The following is a 24,407-nucleotide window of genomic DNA, read 5'->3' as shown; positions in this document are numbered from 1 at the left end:
TACAATTAGGGTTAAATTCAACTTGGTGTAAACGCAAAGTAAATTCACACCAGCAGAACTTCAGTGCAGGATGTGATGCCTAATTTGTTGCTTCTGAGTGGAAACAGTGCAATTTTTTTGTTCCCTGAGTGTTACTTAATAGAATACTTTCAAGAAGATTATTGCAATTTATGTCACTTCTTTCTTTCACATATTCCAAATTTATTCATGAAGAATTTTCCTTTCAGAACTTCTCTGTCAAACAAGAAACAGAAGATCATCTTCCAATCACTTCATAGTGTTTAAATAATATGCCAATTTGTAAAAGTCATCACACACAAAAAAAGTATTTTAACAATCCAAAGTGCTAGTATAAAATCCTTCAAATAAAATCTGTTGGGGAAAAAAAACCATCTGCAATATTGCTAATGTGACTCAGAAAAACAAAATACAGCACTGGTTACTATACATCTACCTGAAGACATAGAACTATGGGAACAGAAACAAAAAAACAAAACAAAACAAACAAACAAACAAAAAAGCACTCTTTACACCTGTTTTGCATTGTTAATTATCACAGTTTAATATTTTTAAACAATAGAAAAGTTTGCATCACTTGTTGATGCAAGTATTAACACGAGCTTCCATATAGTATCTGCTAAATAAACACATTTGGCAGCTTAGCAAATATCATATGATTGCAGCATCCATGATTTGAATTCAGACAGTGATTTCTTCCTCTGTGAAGAGTTTGTAAATCAGAACAGCACACTAGTGGGTTCTGGACGGTGTCTGAGCCCGAAGAGTTTGAGGAAAATATTTTTAGTGCATGGACCCAGTGCAGAAATCCCCAGATCAGACGATTGTCTCCTTTGAGTTCCTTTTGACTGATGGCAGGCCCAGCAGGGACTGCTGGTTGGAAGGAACATTGGCAGACTTCGGGATTAGGAGTATCACCCGCTGATTGGTCCGACGCCATTCGTTGTATAATCTGCAATGATATCTAAATGATACCTGCAGGGAGAAAAGAGGTGTAGTGCACTTAGAATCACTTCATTCCTCTAAGGAATCAATTAGAGTTGCAGGGGGAAAACCTTCAAGTGGAACAAAACACCTATAAGGAGCTTTGTTGGATGGAATAAAATTGAACAAAAAAGTGGTTGGCAAAGATCAGACCTAACATACAGATGGCAGGTTCCACACATATCCATGGCAAAAGAGAAAAGCAGCTTATGTCCTACCTTCTGCTGTTGCCCACCACTCGTTCCCTTTTTACAAAATTAAAAGTTGGACATCCTGCCAGTATTTCCCAAGAACTGGAATTACTGGTAGCCATTTACAACCAGATGAATTTGGGTTTGAGTTGTTAAACTGACAAAACATGGAGCTGGCTGGATGGTGAAGACGTGCAGGTAGCTAAGGTGTGCATACACTGACAAGGCTATACGTTCTACCTTGTAATGGCTTTACTGCTGTATGCATCGAGCTCAGGGTTGCTCAGAGACATGTGAGCCGTCTTCTCACTGTCTTAGAATTAATGTCCCAGCTGAGGTTGTCTTTTGAGTTTAATCAGATAAGCCTCGATGTGGTTCTGCTAGCAGCGGAAGAGAAATGACTGCTATGCAAGATATACAAGATAGCTTGGTCCCGTACATTTTTTTTTTTTAATAGTTTACTGCTTATTTTAGTGACAGTCAAGTGCAGTGAGTTAAGTCTGTGTAAGATGCTGTACATTCACAGCTTTGTTAAAAGCTGTTAGCAGTCTTGGTACCTTTTGGGTGAAACATGCCAAATGACAATTACAACGTTACTGAGCTGTGGGCAGAAGAGACCCAAGCAGTGATCGCAGAAGGAACCTTGTCTTGTTAGCTATTCTGTTTCCATGCGCAGCCTGTTATTTGTCATTAATTTTTATGCACCTGTGCCACTTCTGTGGGTCATTGCTATTCAGAAGGTAGAAGGTGCCATGCAGATGCTGTATCTGGAGGTAACACGCTTGGTTTACACAGGCAGATGGAAGATGCTGCTGTTTGCAGTGAAGCATTTGCTTCCAACCAGTGCCTTTGTCAAAGGGGCTGTGCTGCTCGGTTCCCTACCCTCTGCAGCAGTGCTGGTGAGGTGTGGAGTGACTGCAAAGCCTGGTGCTTTTGTGTTAGGTACCAACATGCCTATGAATATATCCTCCAAAACCCTTTCTTAGTGCAAAGGGGTGCTTTTAGCTAAATAAATGATTTACCATTCTATAAAATCCTACTAGCGACAGGAAAAAAAAAAAAAAAAAAAAAAAGCATTTTTTTTTTTTTTTTTTTTTAGATCTTTATCCAGTTGTCTGCTGTTAACGAGGGAAACCCACAGAGCTTTTGTTCAATAAGCGGTTGCCCAAAGACAGCTCTTCCAGCAGATGAATACATTCCCCACCTTTCGATCTCCTCTGCTTCCCCCGAAGGTAAAGCAGCCTGCATCTTCATTTCTGTGGAACATCCTATATGTAAGGACATGAGAAATCCCTTTTAAGAAAGAGCTGCAGCATCAGCAGAATTCATGTGGTAGTTAAAAAAAAAAAAAAAAAAAAAAAAAAGAGAAAACTGCACAGATGAATGCCATGCAAAATGCTGTGACTGGTTCAGAGAAGCAAGCTGGAGTTTAGGATGGGTTTTCCAGTAGCATCACACCAGAGTCTTTGAGAAACAGCTACATTGTTAATCCAGGCTTTATTGTTTGTTTGTTTAAGGCATTTTCACAGGATATCCCAGTTAAGTTTGACAGCTTGTTTACAATGGGTTCTTGCCTGAAGGCAGTTTCCAAGTTATGTCAGCTACCCAATTTCATCGAGAGCCAGCATTTCTCACCCTAAACACTTGCACTGGATGGGAAACTCGAGATGCTGAACAAACGCCTGTTTTTACACTGGTCCTTGCCACACTGAAGTTCTTTGTTCACCTATTCAATAGGATAGCAAGGGGAGATGTCTGTCTTTCTAATTTGGATTCATTTAGGCTAGCCTTTTTTTGTTTAACATAACCAGCAGTTATGTTATATTGGAAGCTACATGGCCAAATTCTATTGCACCCCAATCCCTGCTGATCTTGTAGAAGTCAAGATTACCTAGGTCTGAGAAAGCAGAATGTGGCCCTGAATTCTTAAATAGAATTTTGTCTGAAGCTTGTATCTTGGGCATACCAGGATATAAATATATATATATATATGGTGGTATATCAGTTACAGTTATCAAATACATTGGAAAAGTAACAGTATTTTTATGGAGAACGTGGCTGTTTTAGGGGAAGGGATAAAATAGCTTCTTGGATGCTAAAAACAGCATCACTCCCATTTTCACTGGGCTACTGTGGTGTGCAAATAATCTATACGCCAGCTTTTGCCTCCAGAGAAAATAAGCTGATTTATTGTAAGTAAAATGAAGCTTTAGTTTTCTTAATTTTCCCAGGTCCTAGAGGGGCATTATATCACATGTTGTGTGTAATTTACCCAACAGCACTCAGTATATTCCCTGTACAGCCTTAACTAAACAAGTACAGGATTCACCCATCTGCTAAGGGAAAAAAAAAAAAAAAAAAAAAAAAAAAAAAAAAAAAAAAAAAGTAGGGAATAAAAAAAAAAAATAGGCTGAATCCTATTACTTCAACTTGCCAGACGTTAACTGGGAGTGCCACATGGCTGACACGAGCAAGTCCAGGAGGTTCATGAAGCACCTAGATGATAACTTCTTGGTGCAGGTGCTAACGGAGCCAACTAGGAAAGGTGCCCTCCTAGACCTGTTGCTAGAAAACAGAGAGGGTCTGGTGGGAGACGTGGTGATTGGTGGCCGCCTCGGTCATAGCGACCATGAAGAGGTTGAGTTCAAAATTTACGGTGACAGAAGGAAAAGTGCCACCAAAACCTCATCCCTATATATGGGGAAAGCGGACTTCAGGCTGCTCAGGGAACTAGTCAGCAAGGTCCCCTGGGAAACTGCTCTTGAAGGCCTCGATGTCCACCAGTGCTGGTCATTCTTTAAGCGATGCCTCCTAGAAGCACAAGATCAGGCAATTCCTAAATATTGCTAGTCAGGCAGGCGGGGCAGGAGGCCGGCGTGGCTGACCAGGAATGTTCTAATGGAGATTAGGCAGAAACAGAGAGTGTTTCGCTACTGGAAGGAGGGCCAGGTGTCGTGGAAAGAATACAGGGATGCTGTTCGTGTTTGTAGGGAGAAAGTTCGTGTGGCCAAAGCACACCTAGAGTTGAAGCTGGCTGTGTCTGTGAGAGAAAATAAAAAGGGTTTTTTTAGATATGTGAATGGAAAAAGGAGAACTAAAGAATACATAGGGCCGCTCCTTGATAGGGAAGGTCTTCTCACAGACAATGACATAGGCAAAGCAGAGACGCTTAACGCCTTCTTTGCCTCTGTCTTCAATGCCGATGATGGGCTTCGGGACCCAGGGTGCCCTGAGCTGGAGGGCCGGGACGGTGGGGATGACAAACTCCCAACTGACCCTGAACGTGTGTGGGATTTGCTACTCCACCTGGATCCCTACAAGTCCATGGGTCCGGATGGGATTCATCCCCGGGTGCTGAAAGAACTGGCGGATGTCATCGCGGAACCTCTTTCAATTATTTTTCAACGATCCTGGGAATTTGGAGAGGTCCCGGTAGACTGGAAGCTGGCAAATGTTGTGCCAATTTTCAAGAAGGGTCAGAAAGAAGACCCTAGCAATTACAGGCCTGTCAGTCTCACGTCAGTGCCTGGTAAAATCATGGAGAAGTTGGTTCTCGGACTTATTGAGGCGCACCTGGGGGACAAAGCAGTCGTTGGTCCCAGCCAGCATGGGTTTGTGAAGGGTAGGTCCTGCATAACTAACCTGATTTCCTTTTATGATAAGATCACCCGTATGGTGGACCAAGGGAAACCAGCTGATGTGATTTTTTTGGACTTCAGCAAGGCTTTTGACACGGTTTCCCATAGGATCCTACTGGACAAACTGTCCACCATACAGCTAAATAAAAACATCATACAATGGGTGAGCAATTGGCTAACGGGCAGGGCCCAAAGGGTTGTGGTAAATGGGGCTGCGTCAGGCTGGCGGGCGGTCACCAGTGGGGTCCCTCAAGGCTCCATTTTAGGGCCGGTACTTTTCAATATTTTTATAAAGGATCTGGATGTAGGAATAGAAGGTATTTTGAGCAAGTTTGCTGATGACACCAAACTTGGAGGAGTTGTGGACTCAAATGAGGGCGTAAAGGCCTTACAGAGGGATCTGGACAGGTTGGAGAGCTGGGCGATCACCAACCGCATGAAGTTCAATAAGAGCAAGTGCCGGGTCCTGCACCTGGGACGGGGAAACCCTGGCTGCACGTACAGACTGGGCGATGAGATGCTGGAGAGCAGCCTAGAAGAGAGGGATCTGGGGGTCGTGGTAGACAGCAAGTTGAATATGAGCCAGCAGTGTGCCCTGGCAGCCAGGAGGGCCAACCTTGTCCTGGGGTGCATCAAGCACAGCATCGCTAGTAGGTCAAGGGAGGTGATTGTCCCGCTCTACTCTGCGCTGGTGCGGCCTCACCTCGAGTACTGTGTGCAGTTCTGGGCACCACAGTATAAAAAGGACATGAAACTGTTGGAGAGTGTCCAGAGGAGGGCTACGAAGATGGTGAAAGGCCTGGAGGGGAAGACGTACGAAGAACGGCTGAGGTCACTGGGCCTGTTCAGCCTGGAGAAGAGGAGGCTGAGGGGAGACCTCATCACAGTCTACAACTTCCTCGTAAGGGGGTGTCGAGAGGCAGGAGACCTTTTCTCCATTAACACCAGTGACAGGACCCACGGGAACGGGGTTAAGCTGAGGCAGGGGAAATTTAGGCTTGACATCAGGAGGGGATTCTTCACAGAGAGGGTGGTTGCACACTGGAACAGGCTCCCCAGGGAAGTGGTCACTGCACCGAGCCTGTCTGAATTTAAGAAGAGATTGGACTGTGCACTTAGGCACATGGTCTGAACTTTTGGGTCGACCTGTGCGGTGTCAAGAGTTGGACTTGATGATCCTTAAGGGTCCCTTCCAACTCAGGATATTCTATGATTCTATGATTCTATGATCCCTCGATGGGGTTAGCCCTTGTGCTGGCAGGTCACCCCTCGCTGCAGAGTGAGGGCAGTGTGGTGCTTCCCAGAGGTAAATGCAGGCTGGGGCTTTCCTGTGTGACTGGTGCATCCCAGGCTGCTGAGCGGAGCGTAGAGTGCTCAGTGCTGTTTGTAAAGTTGTATTAAACCTCTTCCTTGCCTTTATAGCCCTGCCTTCTTATGAAGCAGGTGAGAATACGCTGGCACCTGAGCCTGTTGTCTTATTTTACAGATGTACATAAGCCTCTGCTAAACTCTTTCATCCAGCACTAATGCTGGGAGAGAAATGAGGGCACCTTCTGTACTGAGCAGAGCCTGAGCATCCTTCCCACCACATCTCCCTCTGCTCTACCCACTGAATTAACCCACGCTGAACAGGGCGGTTACTGTGTCCTGAAAGGCCTCCTGCCTTGCTCTTGCCTGATGGACAGAGGGCTTCATTAGCCCATTCGCCTCCTGTTGGGCTGAATGGCAGGTTACAACAGAGCGTCTTACACAACTCGCTGGGCATTGAGGATACTGTATTTCAATTAAACCAGCCGAGGTATGCGTTTACATCAAGCTTACTATCAACATGTTCTCCGAGTGCCAAATAACCTTAAGGTTAATAAAGGGCATACAGATTTCTCACTAAACTTCTGAAGGCGTGAAAGTTATCAAGTAAACAGAGGTCATTTTTACCTTTACCAGTGCAATAGTAATAAATGCTGATGGTGATTACGGCTGAAATGCTGCAGAAGTCTTAATGAGCAAGGTTGGATGTGTCCACATGTCACAAGTAATTTAACCAAGCAAATCAGCCAAACTGCCATTTCCAACTTAAAACCATTCTGATGTTGGTGATTTATATACATATGTATATATACATATATATACATATATATATAAAACAAAAACAACACACACACACACAAAGCAAAACAAACAACAACAAAAAAAAATAACACCAAAACTGGGCAGCATTTGGATTTCTAAGGCAGTTGTGCTAAGGCAATTTCAGCAACCTCAGCTTGCTGAAATTTGCTGAAAAGATGTTTCCCAAAGGAAATGTCTACACACAGTGTGGCAGGAAACCCAAGTGCCCTGTTACTGCTGGAGTCACTGCTTTCCTGTCAAAGGGCAGAGCTGCTGCTTTATGGGGAAAGGAAGCAGAAGCAAAGAAAAGTGAAACTGCAGGACGCTGAGGCAAAACTCTGAGATTTCTCTACTATTGTGTTAAAATTAGCCTGAACTCCTCTGTGGATGAGCTGAGGTTTTACTGTTCTGAATGAAGTAAAAGAGCTGTTACCTTTCATAGCATTCTTGGAGCTCCTCATTAGTTATTGTGGGAGGGAGGGGGGGTATTTATTTGCTTGTTTCTTCCTTCTCTTTTTTGAGCTTACTATTGATACTAATGCATAGTTAACTCTCTTATGTGTGAAAGAGATAAAAAAATGTACTTTGAGGAAAGGGCAAGATAACCCAGGCCTTGGAGATGTCTAAAGGATGATTAACGGAGGAACTGCTCATCAGGAAGACCATTACATTGACATTCTTGGGGGAAACATCCTGATATATGCTCTTGAATCAAGGTAACATGAATAGTTCTACCACAGCATCATAGTTGGCAGAAAAACAAAAGATTAGGGGTATTCTGATGTCAACTATCAGTGAACTATTCTCATCATAAAGTAAAAATCATGCCTCTAGGCTGGGAGACCTCGACCCAGCAAGGGTCCCTTCCTCTCTGAGGATGTGCAGAATGACTCTGTGGTGTCAGCAGTGTGTTAATGATGTAACCACTCGGGGGCTATGGGCTCCTACAAACGGGTAAGTGTAGTGATAAGGGACTGTACAAAGAGCAGTGTGGAAAATTCTTAGGTGTGCCAGATTTGTGGGAAACCAGCTGGTACCTAGACTTGCACAATTCTTCCTCTCTCCCTCTTGCTATCCTCTCCAGTGTCTGGGATTTGGGAATTACTGATCTGAAATGTACAGCATCTTTCTAGCTTTCCACAGAACTTAACACCTATGTAACCACGAGATTTCTTGTAGTTGTATATTTATACCAGCACTAAGCGTAAGTGACACTTCATACAATAGTCCACCCACTCTGCAGCACTCTGTGGCAGAGGTGCAATTAATTTTCTGATTTACTCTTTCCCTCAGTCCTGTGAGTTGAATAGGAAACCAATACTTACTAGGGTCCAAAAAAGGTAAATAGTGAAGAGTGCGACAGTGAGTGCAATGAGGCCAACAGCTTCTAGCCTACTACTAAAGTGCAGGTGGTCCACAGCTCCTCGTAGACACAGCCAGCCAGAGATGGTCGCCAGTGGCGTTATGAACAAGAAGCACACCATGTCTCCAAAGAGAGTCCGTTTCTCATGCTGGGGGCCTGGGTTCCTCAGCCACTGCAGGCAAAACGCAGACAGAGCAAGTGTCAGCAAGGGGAGCATGCGTGGCCCGAGACGAGCTGCTTGCTTGTGAAACATGGGCCTGCCCCTCTGAGAAGGGCAAACAGAGATCACACTCAGGACAGGGCCTTGGCTGTCCCTAGAGAGCTCCCACCTGAAGTTGTCCCTCTTGCTGAGGCACACCTCCAGCCATACCTACCCACAGCATCATTTGTTCACCTGTAGAAAAGCTGACCTGAGAAGGGGACGTGTTTCACCAAAATGTACTGGCAAAGTGCTGCCCATGGCATTTGGCTGCTGGAATGTCTCAGAAACTCCCTTCTCAATGCAGAAAGAATCACACGCTCTTCTGACAACTCCAGAGCACAGACACTGTTTGTTAGTGCTTTGTATCCTACTTTAAGATTATTTATTTTAATTCCACCAGTAATATCGCCAAAGCCATTTTTAACTTGCTTTCAGGTATCTGCATGCAAACAGAGTTGGATTCACACAAGGTTACTTTTACTAAGAGGACATTAATCTTGCAGAACAGAGTGCCTGAAAGTCAACTGCTGGAGTGAACACTGATTGAACAGCTATCAATCCTGCCTGCCCCTGTTTCTATAAACAGGATTTCAGGTCACAGAGGTGAAGGAAGTTCAGCCTACAACAGCACACTGAGCTCTTTTAATATAAAAAACCTCATCACTTAAGTCAATCTTTAAACAGGATGACTACTAAGCCATGCAACTTTTTGCTGTGGAAAGGTGAAGGATTTGGACAGATCATCACACTCCTGCCAGAAGTGCTCCTGTTCTTTGCTGTCAGTGCAACAAAAAAGCCATGTCGGCTGCAGCAAGTATGCTCACCTAGGCATCCCACCTGTTCTTTTCAAACCCTGCTTCATCTTTTCCTGCTTTGCCTGCTCCAGGAAAACAAATGCAGCACTTCTCTCTCCATCTTAATACAGGGTAAAACCACAGTCAGGAAATCGATTACAACCAGGAGCAGGAAGCCATTGGCACTAGACCAGCACTATCAGGACAGGTCCAAATCAGCAGACAAGTTTGCCTCGACCTCACCGTCTCTCAGATGGAAATACACAGTAACTATTTCACAAAATTTTTGTGAAGTTTCACTGCAACACAGTAACACAGTAGCCTGCATTCATTTTCAATTATGACTCAGGAATTCAGGAGAACATAAAAATACATTTTAAAAAATAGGATTTTTTTTTTTTTTTTCTTGAGTTGCCTTTTAAAATCCTAACAAAGTGGGAAGTGCTTCATAACTACTATGTACGACTATAAACCACTTCTGCAAGCAGGTGCAAAAGAGGGAGGCTGAACGATGATCCTTCCTTTCCAAGCGGGGTCTAAACCTGAAGATAAATGAGAACACCCAAACACCAGGATCAGGGGACTGATGCCAACCAGCAGCAGAACACCCACCCATCCACTCACACATTCCCCCGCAGCAGGATGGAGCAGAGGGCAGGGGTCTTGCATGCAGAGCTTGCCTCAGCAGGGCTTGCACAAAGTGAGGAGACTTAGCTTTACACTCGAACAGGTTGTCATTTTACTGTAAATTTACAGAGAAAACCATAAAGTCACGTGTGAAAGGCTTGCAGCCACTTTCCTCAGTGTCTTCATTCCATTTACTGAAAAACACTCCCCGGGGCATATGCTTCACTGTTCCAGGTTATATTTGGATGCTTCTAGACATGACTGATTGCAACCTTCACCTTGTTCAATTTCCATGAATCCCCGTAATGAGAAACCACCAGGAAAATGAGAGGAACTGAAAGCGCCTGGCAGTGGGGATTCTGCTTTTAAAGGCAACTGCCAAAAGGGTTTGCGAGACATATTTGTTTAAAAGGTGACCTGCTAGAGAACTGCTGAGCACCTGCACTTCTCCTTCACCTCAGTGGGAACAGCAGGTGTTCGCTGCTTTCCCAGGGCAGGCCTTAAAAAGCCAGCAGCTCCACAGCTCAGCACCGTGTGTCCCAGCAGCTGGGTGGTGAAGAAGGCAGGGCCACATCCCTGAGCCCTTTTAGTGCAGGTGACACCCTTGGACAAACATAGTCTCTGCCCTGAGGTACACAGGTGGCTCAGCTAGAGAAGAAATGCTGCACATTGACCTGAGAGACACCAAAGAACACCCAAGAAAAAGCACACTCAAGGAATAATGCACAAGGGTGTTGTTGTCATCTCCCACTCCATGACTTTCACAAGATGCAGTAGAAGGCATTGGAAGTATTTTATGGTGTTCCTATTACTGTGATCAAAAGCTTAAGCAGATAAAAAACAGCCTGTGCACGCTTCACAGGCTGATGTCTCCAGGCGCTGTTTCTGTCTTGTCTGACCCACATGAACAAAGAATTAAACCTAAGCGATTCAGATATTAGATGAGGCCAGGACAGACAAAAGTAGTATTAAATAATAAATTAAAAAATAAAATAAAATTTTTACAGTCTAACCTTAAAAGCTGGCGTAATTTCACTAGCTATTTCTGAAATGGAAGTCAAAAGCAATGAATAACTAATTTCAATGGCTATATGGATTTCAGTCACAGCATGTATTTTTCTCCTGAAGTAGCATACACGTGTTTCTAAATATGCTCCTGTTTAGATTCTAGGTTTCAGTCTTCCGTTTTGGAAATGTGCACTGTCAAGTTACTTTATAGCTAAGAAGCCAAGTCAGCAAATCCTTTTGTGAAACTGAAACTCAGACAATGATTCCAGCAAAGTGCTGAGCTGATTAATTAGTGTGGCTGTGCAGGAGGGACTACCATGTTGGCAAAGAATAAGATGTAAGGCCAGATGCCACTGTCAGACCTGCACTATGATACTCTGAAATGTATTATATTAAGATGTGTCAAGGTACTCAATTACTTCTGCAATAAATTGAGACCACGAGCAATAATTTCCATTTTTGAAAAAAAAAGGCAGCTCATAAAAAGGGTCACATTTGAAAAAAAAATTGGCCGAGCTGGCAAGGCATTTTTTCATTAAATGCCATCTTAAAGTGAACATTGATTACTGTTCCAGATACACAGGCAGAGAAACATGCGGAGGTTTTGCTGAAATGACCCAAGATCATTTGTCCCAACTCTGGGGAAAGGGCCCTTCCTGCAGGGGAGCAGCAGCAAATAGCCTGGGAAAGGCCATGACTTCAGCCATGCAGCTCCTTGCTACGGGGAAGTAGCAAGGAAGCTCCCCCAAGATGCACTGGTGATGGTCTCCTGTGCTCAAGAAAGAATCACTTCAGCTGGTACAGAGAAGGGACACCAAGAAAACTGAGAGCCCATTTTACAAGGGCAGACTTTAAAAGTTTGACTCATTTACCCCAGCAAGATCATGCTCTCTAAGTGCACCTTGGGGACGGCCAGAAAATGGGAGAACAGATGGGGGACATCAGTGAAGGAGAAGTGCTACTTAAGCTAATAGACAATGCTGGCTTAAGAACAAATGGCTAATAACTGGCCATAAATAAATTTAGGGTAAGAGTCAGAATAAAATTCCCAGCCTTCGTAGGATCCAGCTCTGGAAGAGCTTCTCTAAGAGTGGTATAGGCTAAAACTCCACAGTTAATGAAAGAACTTTTGAAAAGGATGCTCAATGTACTGCGTTTGGAATAGGAAACACCACTAGCACATCCAAGGCACCTTCATCTCACACTCTGACATGTGTAGTACACTTAGAAGGATCTGTTGCAGTTACATCGCAAAGCAGTGTTGAATTTAAATGATTACCTACTCCAGAAAGATAAAACAGAGCTCCCGACCTTCATCAGAGGGTCTCTGTGCTTCTTCCAACTGAATGGCAGCTACAGCTCTGGGGAACTTTATATGGATTTTCAGCAGTCCCTGGCAGACTTTTGGTCTGTGTGCCAATTACTGGCTTCCAAAATTTCACCTGATATTTAAAACTGCACACAAAGCCAGATCTGTCCCCAAACCCTTTTCAACAAGAATATACTGAGATGTTTACTTGACATTGTCAAACAATTTGAAACTTCACGCCCCTGAGATGAGCAAATGGGCTCAGTTTCTTTTTAACCGGTTTATTTCATCATGTCTAAGCAAACATAACAAACCGGAGAAATGCTTATCTGAGATGTGAGACAGGCTGATGCATGTGTGCAATGTGACAGAAAAGTGAAGTCTTTCATTTGAAGATGGAAATAACCAGAACAAGCAGCAACTGAGGACCAGACACTTTCGAGAGGCTCTGGCTCATGAAAATGAGTTGCCAGCAGGAAGCTGCTCCAAAACACCTCCAGAAGTCTGAGCTATTTCACCACTGCCATAGGCCAAATTCTAGAAGCGCTCAACTCATAGATATAACTTCAATTAAATGACTCACAGAAACCAAGTGAATTACGTGCACAGTGTTTTCTGGATCAGATCCTAAGGCTACAATCAGTTTCTACTGAGAAGCCCTTTTTAGTTCAATATGTTCTGTTTGGAAAATTGATTTTACATAAATACTGCTTGAATTATACCAGCAACAAAGGAGACTCTGCAGAATATGAAGAAAATCCATCACGCTGCTTTTTAGTTAAAGGTATTTAAATTGTTATCACAGATGAAGTGGGGGGGGGGGGGGGGGAGGAGACAGGAAGGAATTGTCTTCCCTAAATGTTTTTCCCTTTGAACTAAAAATAACTTATTACACATCAAACATGTCACTTCATTTCATTCTTTTCATGCTGATAGCCCTGCAGTGAATCTCAACAAAAGCAGCCTGTGAACAAGCAAAACTGCCAGTAATTATTGTCATTTCTGGTTTCATTCCTGCAATGACCAATAGGAGCATTTTCCTTTAGGCTTTAGGCCAAGAAAGACTGATACTGCCTGTTTTTTTGAGAGCATTTCTCTTGGATGAAGGACATTTTTAAAGACCAAGAGGACCACTTATTGACCAATATATATATATATAATAATAACATCTGAACAGGTAGTTTTGTTCAAATATTTACTTGAAAAAATCTGTTTTAAGATTATTATTTTTTTTTTTAATGTTTTGAAACTAAACTTACTGGAATGTAACTCAAAATAAAGTCTCTCAGAACAGAATGGTACGTATGTTCAATTCCAGTGCAATGAAATACTTTGGTTAACTCAAAACTTTTCTAGGTTAATGTTTTGCCAAGGAAAACAAATATAAGACTGCTACTTTTTCATTGGAAAACAAAACAAAACAAAACAAAACAAAAACACTTAAATTTCAGTTTTGAGTTTTCCTGCTTAGATCAGATAAGCTGCTTTTGTCAGTGAGCTGCTTTTGGAAAGGTCATAGTGATAACTGATGGAAATGCTCCTTTAGTCCCAGAGTCTAGACTTTCTAGATTTCTTACAGGTAGAAACTAAAGATCTGAGCTCTGTTATCTTTGCTATGTTAGTGCTATGGCCTCTTCAGAACTGAGTCTGCACTTAACCCTCATTTTAAATGAGGGTTAAAGTTCCAGGGAATATTTTCATTGTTGATGTCCAAATGAGCCAAAGCTACTATGTGAAATACCAAAATAATTTCACTTTCATGTTTTTTAAGTGGAGAGAGTAGAGTGTTTATTATAAAGATGGTATAGGATACATTGTTGTTGTTGCTGTTGTTTTGAAAGAATTAATATGCCACAGTGCAGACAAGAACCAACCCTAGGCTGAAAGTAAGTGAGCAGAGTACTGCAGGTTGTTGCTCTCCCACTACAACAATTTGCCATCTAGACCTTGGGTAGCCTGCAAACTGAAAAGCAGGTGTTTGATACACAGTGCTCCACCAAGCTGTGGAGGTGGCAGTGGCTGGTAAACGTGGTGTTCGGTTTCTGGATTATACAACATTAATACCTAAAAACATGATTAGTAACTATATGATAGTGAAAACAAAGAACAGAGCTTGCTATGTTGCAAAAAATCTGTGAAACTTTTTGCAGGTCCAATTAAATGATATTGAATCCTTTAACATTAGTCTGGCTTCCTGCTGGTCAGTTTTCCTATTACCCACTTCTAGTTCATATTTCAGGTGATACTTCTAACAGGTAAAAGTTTTCAAGATACGTCAAGAAAAAAGATTTTGTGGAACTCTGGGAGAAGCAGTTATTTCCTTTTATCTGTATGTTTTGCAAAGCCACCATTCTATTTTTGGATGAATGTCTTCCCAATTAACCAAACAAATGTATGCAGTCAAGAAAAAATCAATCAACAAAAATCACCTTTTTGAATTTTAAATACAAAGCAAGGCAAGCAAGGCAGATTTGCTATCTGCAACACAAAGTTCAATACACTACAAATACCTTGATCTACAAGGTCAAATATATGGAAACTAATGATCCAATAAAAGCTTGTTATCCCTCCCAAAATTCAGACACACTGAAATTTTTCATCTTAGCAATTTTTTCACTAGAATAAGCAGCTTCTTGTCTGGCTCCTGTTGGTGGTAGGATATGCTACCTGCAGGACAGAGATGATAACCCCACAACCTAGAACTGCATTAGAGAATCACAATGTCCACACAGAAATCACCAGTACCATAATGTGAAACACAAAGAGCTCTACCTTTAAAAAATCACTGTATCTTCCCTCATTTTAACTAGTCCTGAAAGACGTGTTTGGCCTTTTCCATGGCAGCTATTTCCTCTCTGAGTGTCTATTTACTTTCTCCTGGGAACTTTCCTCAACCCTTGATCACTGTTCCTTTAAATTTAGCAAAGAGCAGTTACAGATGTGACCCATGATCTGCTTGCTGGTAAATAATTTTTACTTTTCTTCCTCAAGGTTTGGGTTTTGTTTTCTTTTGTGTTTGGCAGGGGAGTTGCTTTTGTCTGCATTCTTGTTCCCAGAACTATGAGAAAGATTTGTGCTTGAGAAAAGTGAAGCATTGTTGCCAAACTTTTCTGTAACGAACATAAAATAACTACTTTGTTTCTCTTTATTAGACTTATGAAGCTTTATGCAGCTTGTCTTGGTCTCTGGATTTTTCCCCACTAGGAATGAATACAGAAGGGTATTCTAGGTGCAAAAAGTCATTCTTGAACAGCTCAGGTTTTAAAAACTGCATGTGTCATTGGGTTTACTGTTACTTCTTTTTGTAATACTTTAACTCAAACACATTTCTGCTAGAAATCTACAAGGCTGCTTCAAATTCCTCCCATGTGAATTGGATCTCAAGGGGTCCATTTTTGCAGTTGAGGACTATGAGGTACAAAAGCATCTCCACCACCTAGCTCTTTTTGGGTTAAGACAAGAGGCGAGATGTATATACATATGTATGCTAGTCAGTTAGTCCCCTGCAACACCCTCTGGATCTTCCGTGACTCTCTTTTCCAAAGTGCTAGTGCTGTCCCAGTGCCCTTTTGTTTAAGGTTAGTTGGTGTAATTTGCCTTTTTTTTTTCTTCTGGCTAGCCTCTCTTTCCAATTTTTATTTATTTATTTATTTTTTTAGTTGCTCATGGACACTTTCCCTGTTGCCAGTGCTTCTGTGTTCCTTCCCCATCTTTGCAATGTGCTCCAGCGATCCCGAGTGCATCCTCTATTCCCTTCAGAAGCACCTACCTGCTCCTGGCATGAACATGCTGCACAGACTGCCACAGCTCCTCTGTGCTCTGAGATTTATGGAAGACATCCCTGCTGGTGACTATGCCAAGTCACCATTTTTCTTCTGGCTTTGAGAGCAACCCTTCTACAAACTACGTGCAGCAAATCTGGTGTGTCTTCATCATTATTTAATGTAATCGATTGTTAATGACGTGCTTCACTGAGTAGTGGAGGGAAAAGTAAGTGAAAAGAAACCCAACAGATAAAAAGAGCATGACTCAGAGCCTTGCACGAAAAGTAAATTCAGATTTCAGCGTACAGCTTCTGGAAGTTTTAAATTATAATGCAAGCTCTTCTTAACCACTTCCCCTCTTTCGTTTTCTTTTCTAGTACGAGTTCCAGAGGCAGAAATAGATTAGGGAAAAACCTGTAGTTAATTTCTTCTCTTTATTGTGATGTTTATCCTGATTATTCATTCTTTCATGCTGTTTTGCTGAAGAGTTTTACGTTGTTAATGAAATGCTTGTTTGCTTGGAAAAAAAAAAAAAAAGGAAAAAAGAAATAACGAACCACTAGGTACCAAATGGATTGGCCTTATTGAAAGAATAATGTAAAAGTGAAAGGTCTATAAAATTACTAACTGAAACTGCTGTAATTTGATTTCAATGTGTTTGTTTTGACATCCTTCTAAGTGTGTCATAAGGAACATCAGGTCTACACATATCAATCCCAGTATTAGACCTTCCTCCAGCGTCTGGAGTTTCTGCTACTTTATCCTAGGTGCTCTGTGCCAAATGTGCTAGGCTCCCACTGTCACTGAGGAGACAAGGACACTGGGGAAAAGTAGGGCTACTCATCAGTAGCTGCTTTTTGTTCTGAAATTCATCATCCCCAGGCACATGCCAAACATGAGACTTTCATCTGCGCAAGCTGACATGCTGTAGACCTCTTGTTTCCAGCAGACTGCACAGGCAGGGGTGCAGCACATCTAGTATGTGGTAGAATAGGTGGGATCAGATCTTTCCTGTAACAAGCTGTACGTTTTGAATTGAATTTTGCAGTATCACAAGGGACTGAGGGGAATGTGCATGTACTGGAAACGTGTAAATTGACAACGTATGTTGGATTACCGGCAAATAGACTGTAGTGCAGTGGATGACTCCAAACAATCTAAAAGGAGTTCTGAAATCAAGAGAAATGCCTAGACTTGCTATATTGATGCTTGTCAAGTGCCTGAACAGCAGCAAGTGGTCTAGCAAAAACATGACTAAATGGCAACTCCAAAGATGCTACAGAAAGTTTGTGCTCCAGCAGATTACCCCTGCTTGATGTCGGCATTTTCTCAGTGCCGGAGCTTTCTGGGTGCCCTCTCCAGAAGGGAGATGAACAAAATAACTCAGTGACTTTCAGCCTGGAAAAGTGCTTTTTCTATCACACTCCATTTCCTACTCCATTTTAACAATATACCAGGTTCTCCAATGTACTAAGAACTTAACATTTTAACAATGTGCCAAGAACTGAAGGAGTTATGCTTCTGTGACTTGGTGAAGATCAATACACAGAGAGCTTCCACCCAATGCAGCAGGGGGTAAAAGATGAAAACAAGAGGGTGGCAAAGAGGTATCAAAAACAATTCATTTGATTTCCTCCTGTTTTAGTCCATTCCATTTGTCCCAGCGTCAGAGAAAGAGAAAGGACCATAGCATGCACATGCTACTACCCAGTATCATGACATGATGACTCATGACACAAAAGATGGGTGGCAAAGAACAAATTGCTCTCCTTGGATACTGTAAGTGCAGCCAATCCTTACCATAAATCTAGATTAATTGTTCAGAAACACATTTCTTCTGGGAAAAAGAATATGGGTTAAAATAAGAAGAGATCCAGGAATGCCTGAAACTTCACAAAGAGAAGGTTGGATGGATCAGTCTGACACTGTGCTACTGGTTTCTGCCTCTCTGTTGAGGCTGTGGGCTTTGGCAGATAGTACACCTACATTTTGGCAGATACTTCTCCCCCAGACAACAGAAGCACGCTGTATGTCACGGATAAAGGAATGTCTCCCATAAGAAGTGCATAGTTTGAAACTCAGCTGACCAAAAAGAAGCTCATGATGAAGAAAAGATACAACAGATAAAATAGAAAATGGAGGTCAAAATCAAAGCTATTTTACCTATGCTTTTCTTTGCAACAAAAAGCCAGGGAAAAACAACAGCTACAAAAACAACAAAACAACAAAACAGGCTGCTGCCCATAATGTAACTTGAGGAGAGAAAGCAAAGCTGGATCGCTGCATTTTTGCATCCTGTGCATGAAGTATGCAGGAGGCAGGATACAGCTGTAGAGATCTCTCCCTTCTATCTGAGCTAAAGATCTCCAGTTTGAGCACATGGGCCCACATCCTTAGAGTGAACATGGGCAATTGCTTAAAAGAAGGCAAAAAGCCATCTTGCAATAAATTTTCATGGAGTACTTGCTCTTGTTTCATAATGAACTGACAGCATGGGTGAGGGAGAAATGGAATGGGTTCACTAACCTGCTCTGACCAAGTCATTAAGCGCAGCAAGAAATTCTCTGCTGCTTCCGTAATAATGTACACAGGGGAGGGAGGAATATGGCTGAACAAGCAGCCCTGCCACTTACTGTTCACTTCATTTCAAGCCCACTACTGATGCAGCATCTCTTGGGTGCTAACAGCATGAATGCCTGTCAGATATGACATTTCTGGATAAAGCCAGTAAAGTAACTCAATTTGGTCCCACCGAGATTTCCTTCACACTCATGGCTAAGCCCCATAGGAGGTAGTGATCAAGCCAATTAAAGGGGTAAGGAGAAATAATAGCATGTTTTTGTTGTTGTTGTTTTTGTTTTGTTTTGTTTCCCCCCTTTAAGAAAGTGAGTAGTATTTATTTGAACAGGCAGAAGTATCTTTTTTTTTTTTTTTTCTTTTCCTGATGGAAAAAATTCTAAATCTCCAGCAGAAAACACAAATATGATGATTGATTGCTTCGAGCATTTTTATACTACTTGTCACTGACCAATGGGTGGGATACAGTCTCTGCATGAGATATGACCTGCTGAGGAATTACTGGATAAGCTTGTATTGGCTACGCTCTACAAATGGCTTTATGAGTATAATAGCCCCTCTTGACCTCCCAAAATGCATTGGTAAACTCATCTTTCACCTCCACTGAAAGGACCATTTACCATTTCCATTATCTAGTTGAGAGGAACATTTGGAGAACTAATTATCTTACTAAATGAAGAGAACTTTGACTTTGGTATTGCCTCACACAGTCAGCTGTGCCAGCACCTCACGGGAGGGGAACAGCTCTAGGGAGCTGATGATACTTGCCTGATTTGTCATCCCCTCAGACAAACACAACCCTTTAACTGCACTTGATGGAGTTAACTGCACTTGATGGAGACCACTAGAAGCAGGTGGTCACTCTGGCTTCTCCCTAGTCCAAACATTACAGCAGGTTTTTGTGAAAATTGGTCCTGCTGCATCTGGTAATCCTCTCTCCATGTCCCGCTACCCTAGGTGATACAGGAAGATAGACAGGACAGTGCTCTTAGGGCACAGGCAGTGACATAATCTGGCAACTTGCATCTCATTTAGTTGCACTTTGGGAACTTCTAGATTCACTGTAAATATCTGCATGGGGAGATATTTGGGGATTTCAAAGCACTGTGCATTAAATTAGTACAAACTTTAAGTACAAGCCTAAATTACAGCAATAGAATCAAAAAGTTTGGCTGATGTCTTTCTGCTTAGATTTGTCCCATTACTCTTTATCTCTGCTGCTCTCAGCATTAAAAGTATAAATTCAATTCCCTTCTAAATCAAAAATGTACTCCTACAAGGCAGCAAAGGACTTTAAAAGAGTGAGCTGCTGTCATATTACAAGCTTTTCTGCAACAGCACATAATTTTTATCGACTGTGTTAAAATACTGTGGATGTGGTAGCTGAAAAGCAAGAAAAGGTTAGGTAGTAAAGAGAAAAACAATTAACAATGAGTACCACGTTTCAGAAATGTTTTTGCACCTGCTCCTCATTTGTCCTCAACTGAGAAACAACAGGCAGTTTTTAGTTATTGTTTTTATAGATATACACATAATATATAAATCATATAATGTATATAATATACAGTATAGAAAGTACATTGTATCACATTATAATAATATTATTGCTCTTTTGGCAAAAGAGAGTCTTGCTTCAGCAGGGAGCGATCAAGCAACCGGACTCCCTCAGTCTGGACAGGGTTGGCTTTGCCTTCAACATCTTCAGTCCCCATTAGCCCAGGGAAATGTCACACCCCATCTGTGCAGAGGAAGCCTCATGAGCAGCCCTTGTGAGGGTACAGCCTGAAGAAGGCAGAATCCAAAATCAAACCGCTCTGCACTGTTTCAGCATTGCTCGTTTTGCAGTCAGTATTATCCCGTATCCTCCGACCTGTGAGAGAAGGCAAAACATGACACCCTCTCTCCCTTAGTTTTAATAGCGTGTCTCCTTCAACAGCTCTGCTACAGGTTACAGGAATGATGAAGGAGGCTTAGCATGAGAGCACCTGTGTCACCAACTGCTACAGCAAGATGCTTCTCATTACTTCTGAAAAATGTTACTCTTTTTAATTCACTTTTAATTCCAACACAAACCATAAATTTTACTTTTTTTTTTTTTTTTTTTTTTTTTTTTTTTTTTTTTTTCCCCAAAGGAAAATAAAGAAGAGAAAGATCATTAACAGTGCAAAGATCATGATCTTGGCTTCTATTTCTTTTTTTTTTTTTTTTTCCTGGGGGTACAAAAAAAAAGCTGGCAAATTTCATGCAGCCACTAAAGCTTCTACAATTGGCCCATAACTGAATTTTAATTGATAAGGGAGAAACAATTGCCCAATTCACTGTCTGGTCTGGTACACAGGCAAGAGGAGGCCAAAAGGTCATTCAAGAATGGCTGGAGATGCCAGACACTGAGCAAAACCAATTCCTTCTTGTGGGCTTGACACAGAAGCTAGGTTTATAAGGCTCTTTGGCTTGTTTTCTCTCTCTCAAAAGCAAACAAAGTAAAACAAAAAATAGTTCCTGGCCTATATTAAATATTCTAAATAAAGATGCTGTTGAGCAGTAACTACTGCTTTGTAGTGACACACCTCTCCTCCATCCTCTATCAAGCTCCTGGTGTACTATGTATCCCCAGCACACTGCTCCCCAGACCTCTGCTTCTGTTTACAATGAAGCAAAAACATCATTCCTGTTCTTTTTGCTTGTTTCGATTTTGTTTGAAACACGGCTTTTGCTGTTCCTGACCTTTCCTTGAGCTCCCACCGCTGCCTTGCAAAGCCCCAAGCTGACAGCTTGCCCTTGTTTGGCGGAGGCTTCGTGATGTCTATGTAAAAGCAGATGGGGCTCACTCACTGAGCTCTGGGGGACGTGCCCCGAGTACTGACCTCTACCAGCGGCCTGGGTTTGCGCTCCACTGCAAACCTGAAGTGGCAGAGCTCACAGTAGCTGGTGTTGGAGGATGACAGCCAGTGCTCCAGGCAGCTGCGGTGGATAGTCCCCAGGGTCCCCGTGCACTCGCAGGGGGAGAGCAGGTCTTCCTGGCTGCTGCCCTCGTGGCAGATCCTGCACATTGGCCGGTCATTGAAGGGGCTGCTGGAGGAGAAGGGAGAAGCCACTGGTCAGCACGCAGGGCCACGATCTGGAGTGTCCCTCTTCCTGCGTGCGTCACCGACTCACAACACAGGAAACTTCTGTGGCATGTGTGCTGTGCTCTCTAGTCAGCACAGCAGGCTGCTAGGCTAGAGACCGAAGGCACTCTGATACGCTTGTTTAAAGCACCCCCTCGGTGGGGCTCAAAACGTGGAAGAAGAAAAGAGGAAAAAAAAAGGAAAAAACAAAAAACAAAAAAACACTCAGGAGCGGGCAGGTGAGTGCGGGATGCCCCTGTACCGCCGTATTTCTCACCTCCTTGCAACAGCAGAGGAGCTTCAGGAAACCCCCAAACCCACCAGGTAAGTTCCACACCTGCCTCCAGCGGGCCGGCGATGATCCGCACCACCTCCTCGGGGCCAGCCGACCCCAGGCTCCACAAGCAGCCAGCACCAAGGGCCTGGGGGGCCGGGGCGGGCGGCACGGCGCCCGGCGCCCCCCGAGCAGCGCGGGGGCAGCCTCGCACCCCTCTGCGGGACAGCCCCCGACGGCTGCCGGGGGGATAAGGGAGGGGGCGGCGCGGAGCCGCGCCCCGGGGGCGCGCACGGAGGCTGGGAGGGGGCTCGAAAAGTTGCTGCCGGCTCCGCCAGCGACCCCGCTCGCCGCCCGTGGGGCCGGGGCCGCGCACCCCGCGACCCATCCCCGCACGCCCCCCGCTTTGCCCCCCACCCTTACCTGTGCGCGGCCAGGCTCCGCACGGCGGAGGAGAGCAGCAGCTGCCCGTCCTTGGCCGACACCTGCATGACATGCCGCGGGGGGCCGCCGCCGCCGCGGGGCTCGGCGGGGCTCGGCGGGGGGGCGGCGGGCGGGCGGCTGCCGCTGCTGCTCGTCATGGCGGCCCCCGCCCGCGGAGGGGGGCGGCGGGCGGGGGCGACGGGCGGGGGCTCGGCTCCGCTTCGCCCCGAGGGCCCCCGGCGCCGGGAGGCAGCGGGGAGGCCGGGCTGCCCCCGCCCGCCGACCCCTCGCCGAGTGCCGCCGGGGGGCTGCGGGACCCCCCATGCGCTGCCCGCACACGGACGGAGCCGGGCGGCGGGGGCTCGGCGCGGCTCGGCTCGGGAGGGAGCCCGGAGCAGGCTCGAGTCACGCAGAGCCGCCTCCTCCCAGCCTGCGTGCGGACACAACTTGTGCCGGGAGGGAGCTGAGCTGGAGATCTCCGCTCGCCTGCGGTGCAATTCGGGGGCACCAGCTGCGGCAGCGGGAGCAACAGGCGGCGTGCCCCCGGGACCCCTTCCCAGCCCGAAAACCCCCGCACAGCATGGATAAACCCTTGCCCGAGGGGCACGCGTGGCCGCGGTCACGCGTGAGTGCCGTGCACTGCCTCCGCGATGCTCACGGACCCACGGCAGGCGTGTTTCTGTCCGCACCGCGCTTAAACCCCCCTCCCGGAAAGCCTGGGACACCACAGCACCAGGAGGACCACCACAGGAAGAAACGTCTCCAAACACTACGCAGAGCCCCCTCTCTGAGCAGAGGTGTTTACTTCAAAAGAAATCTCGCAATGCGAGCAAGTGGCGCTGCCCTGGAGGATGCTGAGTGGGTGTTGGTGAGACTTTGGAGCCCTGCGAGGCTGTGATGGGGACGCTGGACTGCTTGTACGACTTCACGTGGGGACTTGAATTCTTAAAAGGTGTCTAAAATAGGAAAAGGCCTGGGAATGTGTTCATTTTGTGGCGTTGCTCTGGCTATTTTCGGACTATGAATACCCCAGAGAGCAAACTGGAGGCTGATGAGCCGTCTTACAGTGCATGTAACACTGAGAGAACAGGGAAGGAAGGAAGCCAGACTCTGGCCCTCATTTAAAATGAAAATGAGGCAAATGGCTGATTTCAAAACCATTAAACCATAAAAGATGCAGACTTCATAAGAGCCATAGACTCTCCAAGGAGCAGGGAGGGACATGAATATCAGCAATGTCTTCATTTTAAAATCCATGCTGAGACTGTTCAACAAGAATATTCAGCAGCTGAGTAGCTGCTTCATTAAGCCTAAAAAGCCCAGGCATCACCATGCTTACAGACCCATGCTACAGCTTTCTGTGTCTTTTTTGGATGCTTCACTGACCTCATTAAGTGTAACAGCGGGTTTACCATTGCGTATAAAGTGACCATCCGAGCCTTTACAAACACATCCATCAGCCCCTTGATGAGTTCAAGGGCATTTGCTGAAGCATCAGATGATGCAACTAAATGCAGAGCTTTGGAGCACATGTAATGTTGCCATGTGGCAGTAATAAAGTTAATTCAAATTTCTGGGTACAGAACTGCATTGATATCCCACTTTGGTAGAGCAAATACATATGACCCCCTTCCAGATAACATTCTTTACAAGAAAGTTGGAGTCTATACATTTTTTTCCTCATTTCAGAAGAATGCAATGTTAAATGGTGTTCGCCAGAATATCAGGCGTTATTTCAGATGCCAGAAAATTCAGAGAAAAGTGGTTGGATATGGTGTGATGGATGCATGTTTGAAGAAATGTGTTGCTGCACCCACTCCTCTTGCACATCTCTCGTCTATCCAAAATCTATTTTAAGGCTACCTTACGACTGCAATATTTAGCCCAGATCTTTTCCCTGTTCTAGTTTTTCTGCTTTGCCTTCACTGCCAGTTTCTAATTTTCCCTTCTCACCTCCAGGACATGAGATCTTGTGACGGGAGGTGGCAAAGTCTAGTCTTTTAGAGTGGCCCTCCCACT

At 44.2% G+C, this 24,407-nt stretch overlaps 1 protein-coding gene across 1 annotated transcript; it reads right to left on the bottom strand.

Annotated features, from left to right (window-relative positions):
• Positions 1–367: 367 nt before the first annotated feature.
• Positions 368–23,920, bottom strand: MARCHF3 (membrane associated ring-CH-type finger 3). Its single transcript, XM_032206311.1, has 5 exons — positions 23,801–23,920; positions 22,389–22,489; positions 21,449–21,656; positions 8,266–8,475; positions 368–993 (listed from the first exon to the last, which is right to left on the bottom strand). Exons 1-5 carry the CDS (start codon positions 23,918–23,920, stop codon positions 835–837), a joined length of 798 nt encoding a protein of 265 aa, XP_032062202.1. The 3' UTR covers positions 368–834.
• Between the last annotated feature and the right edge of the window lie 487 nt (positions 23,921–24,407).

The sequence above is a fragment of the Aythya fuligula genome, chromosome Z (assembly GCF_009819795.1).
Source record: "Aythya fuligula isolate bAytFul2 chromosome Z, bAytFul2.pri, whole genome shotgun sequence".
In the NCBI taxonomy this organism is placed as follows: Eukaryota; Metazoa; Chordata; class Aves; order Anseriformes; family Anatidae; genus Aythya; species Aythya fuligula.
Note: the sequence above shows the minus strand (reverse complement) of the source record. Positions and strands in the feature narration are given on the sequence as shown.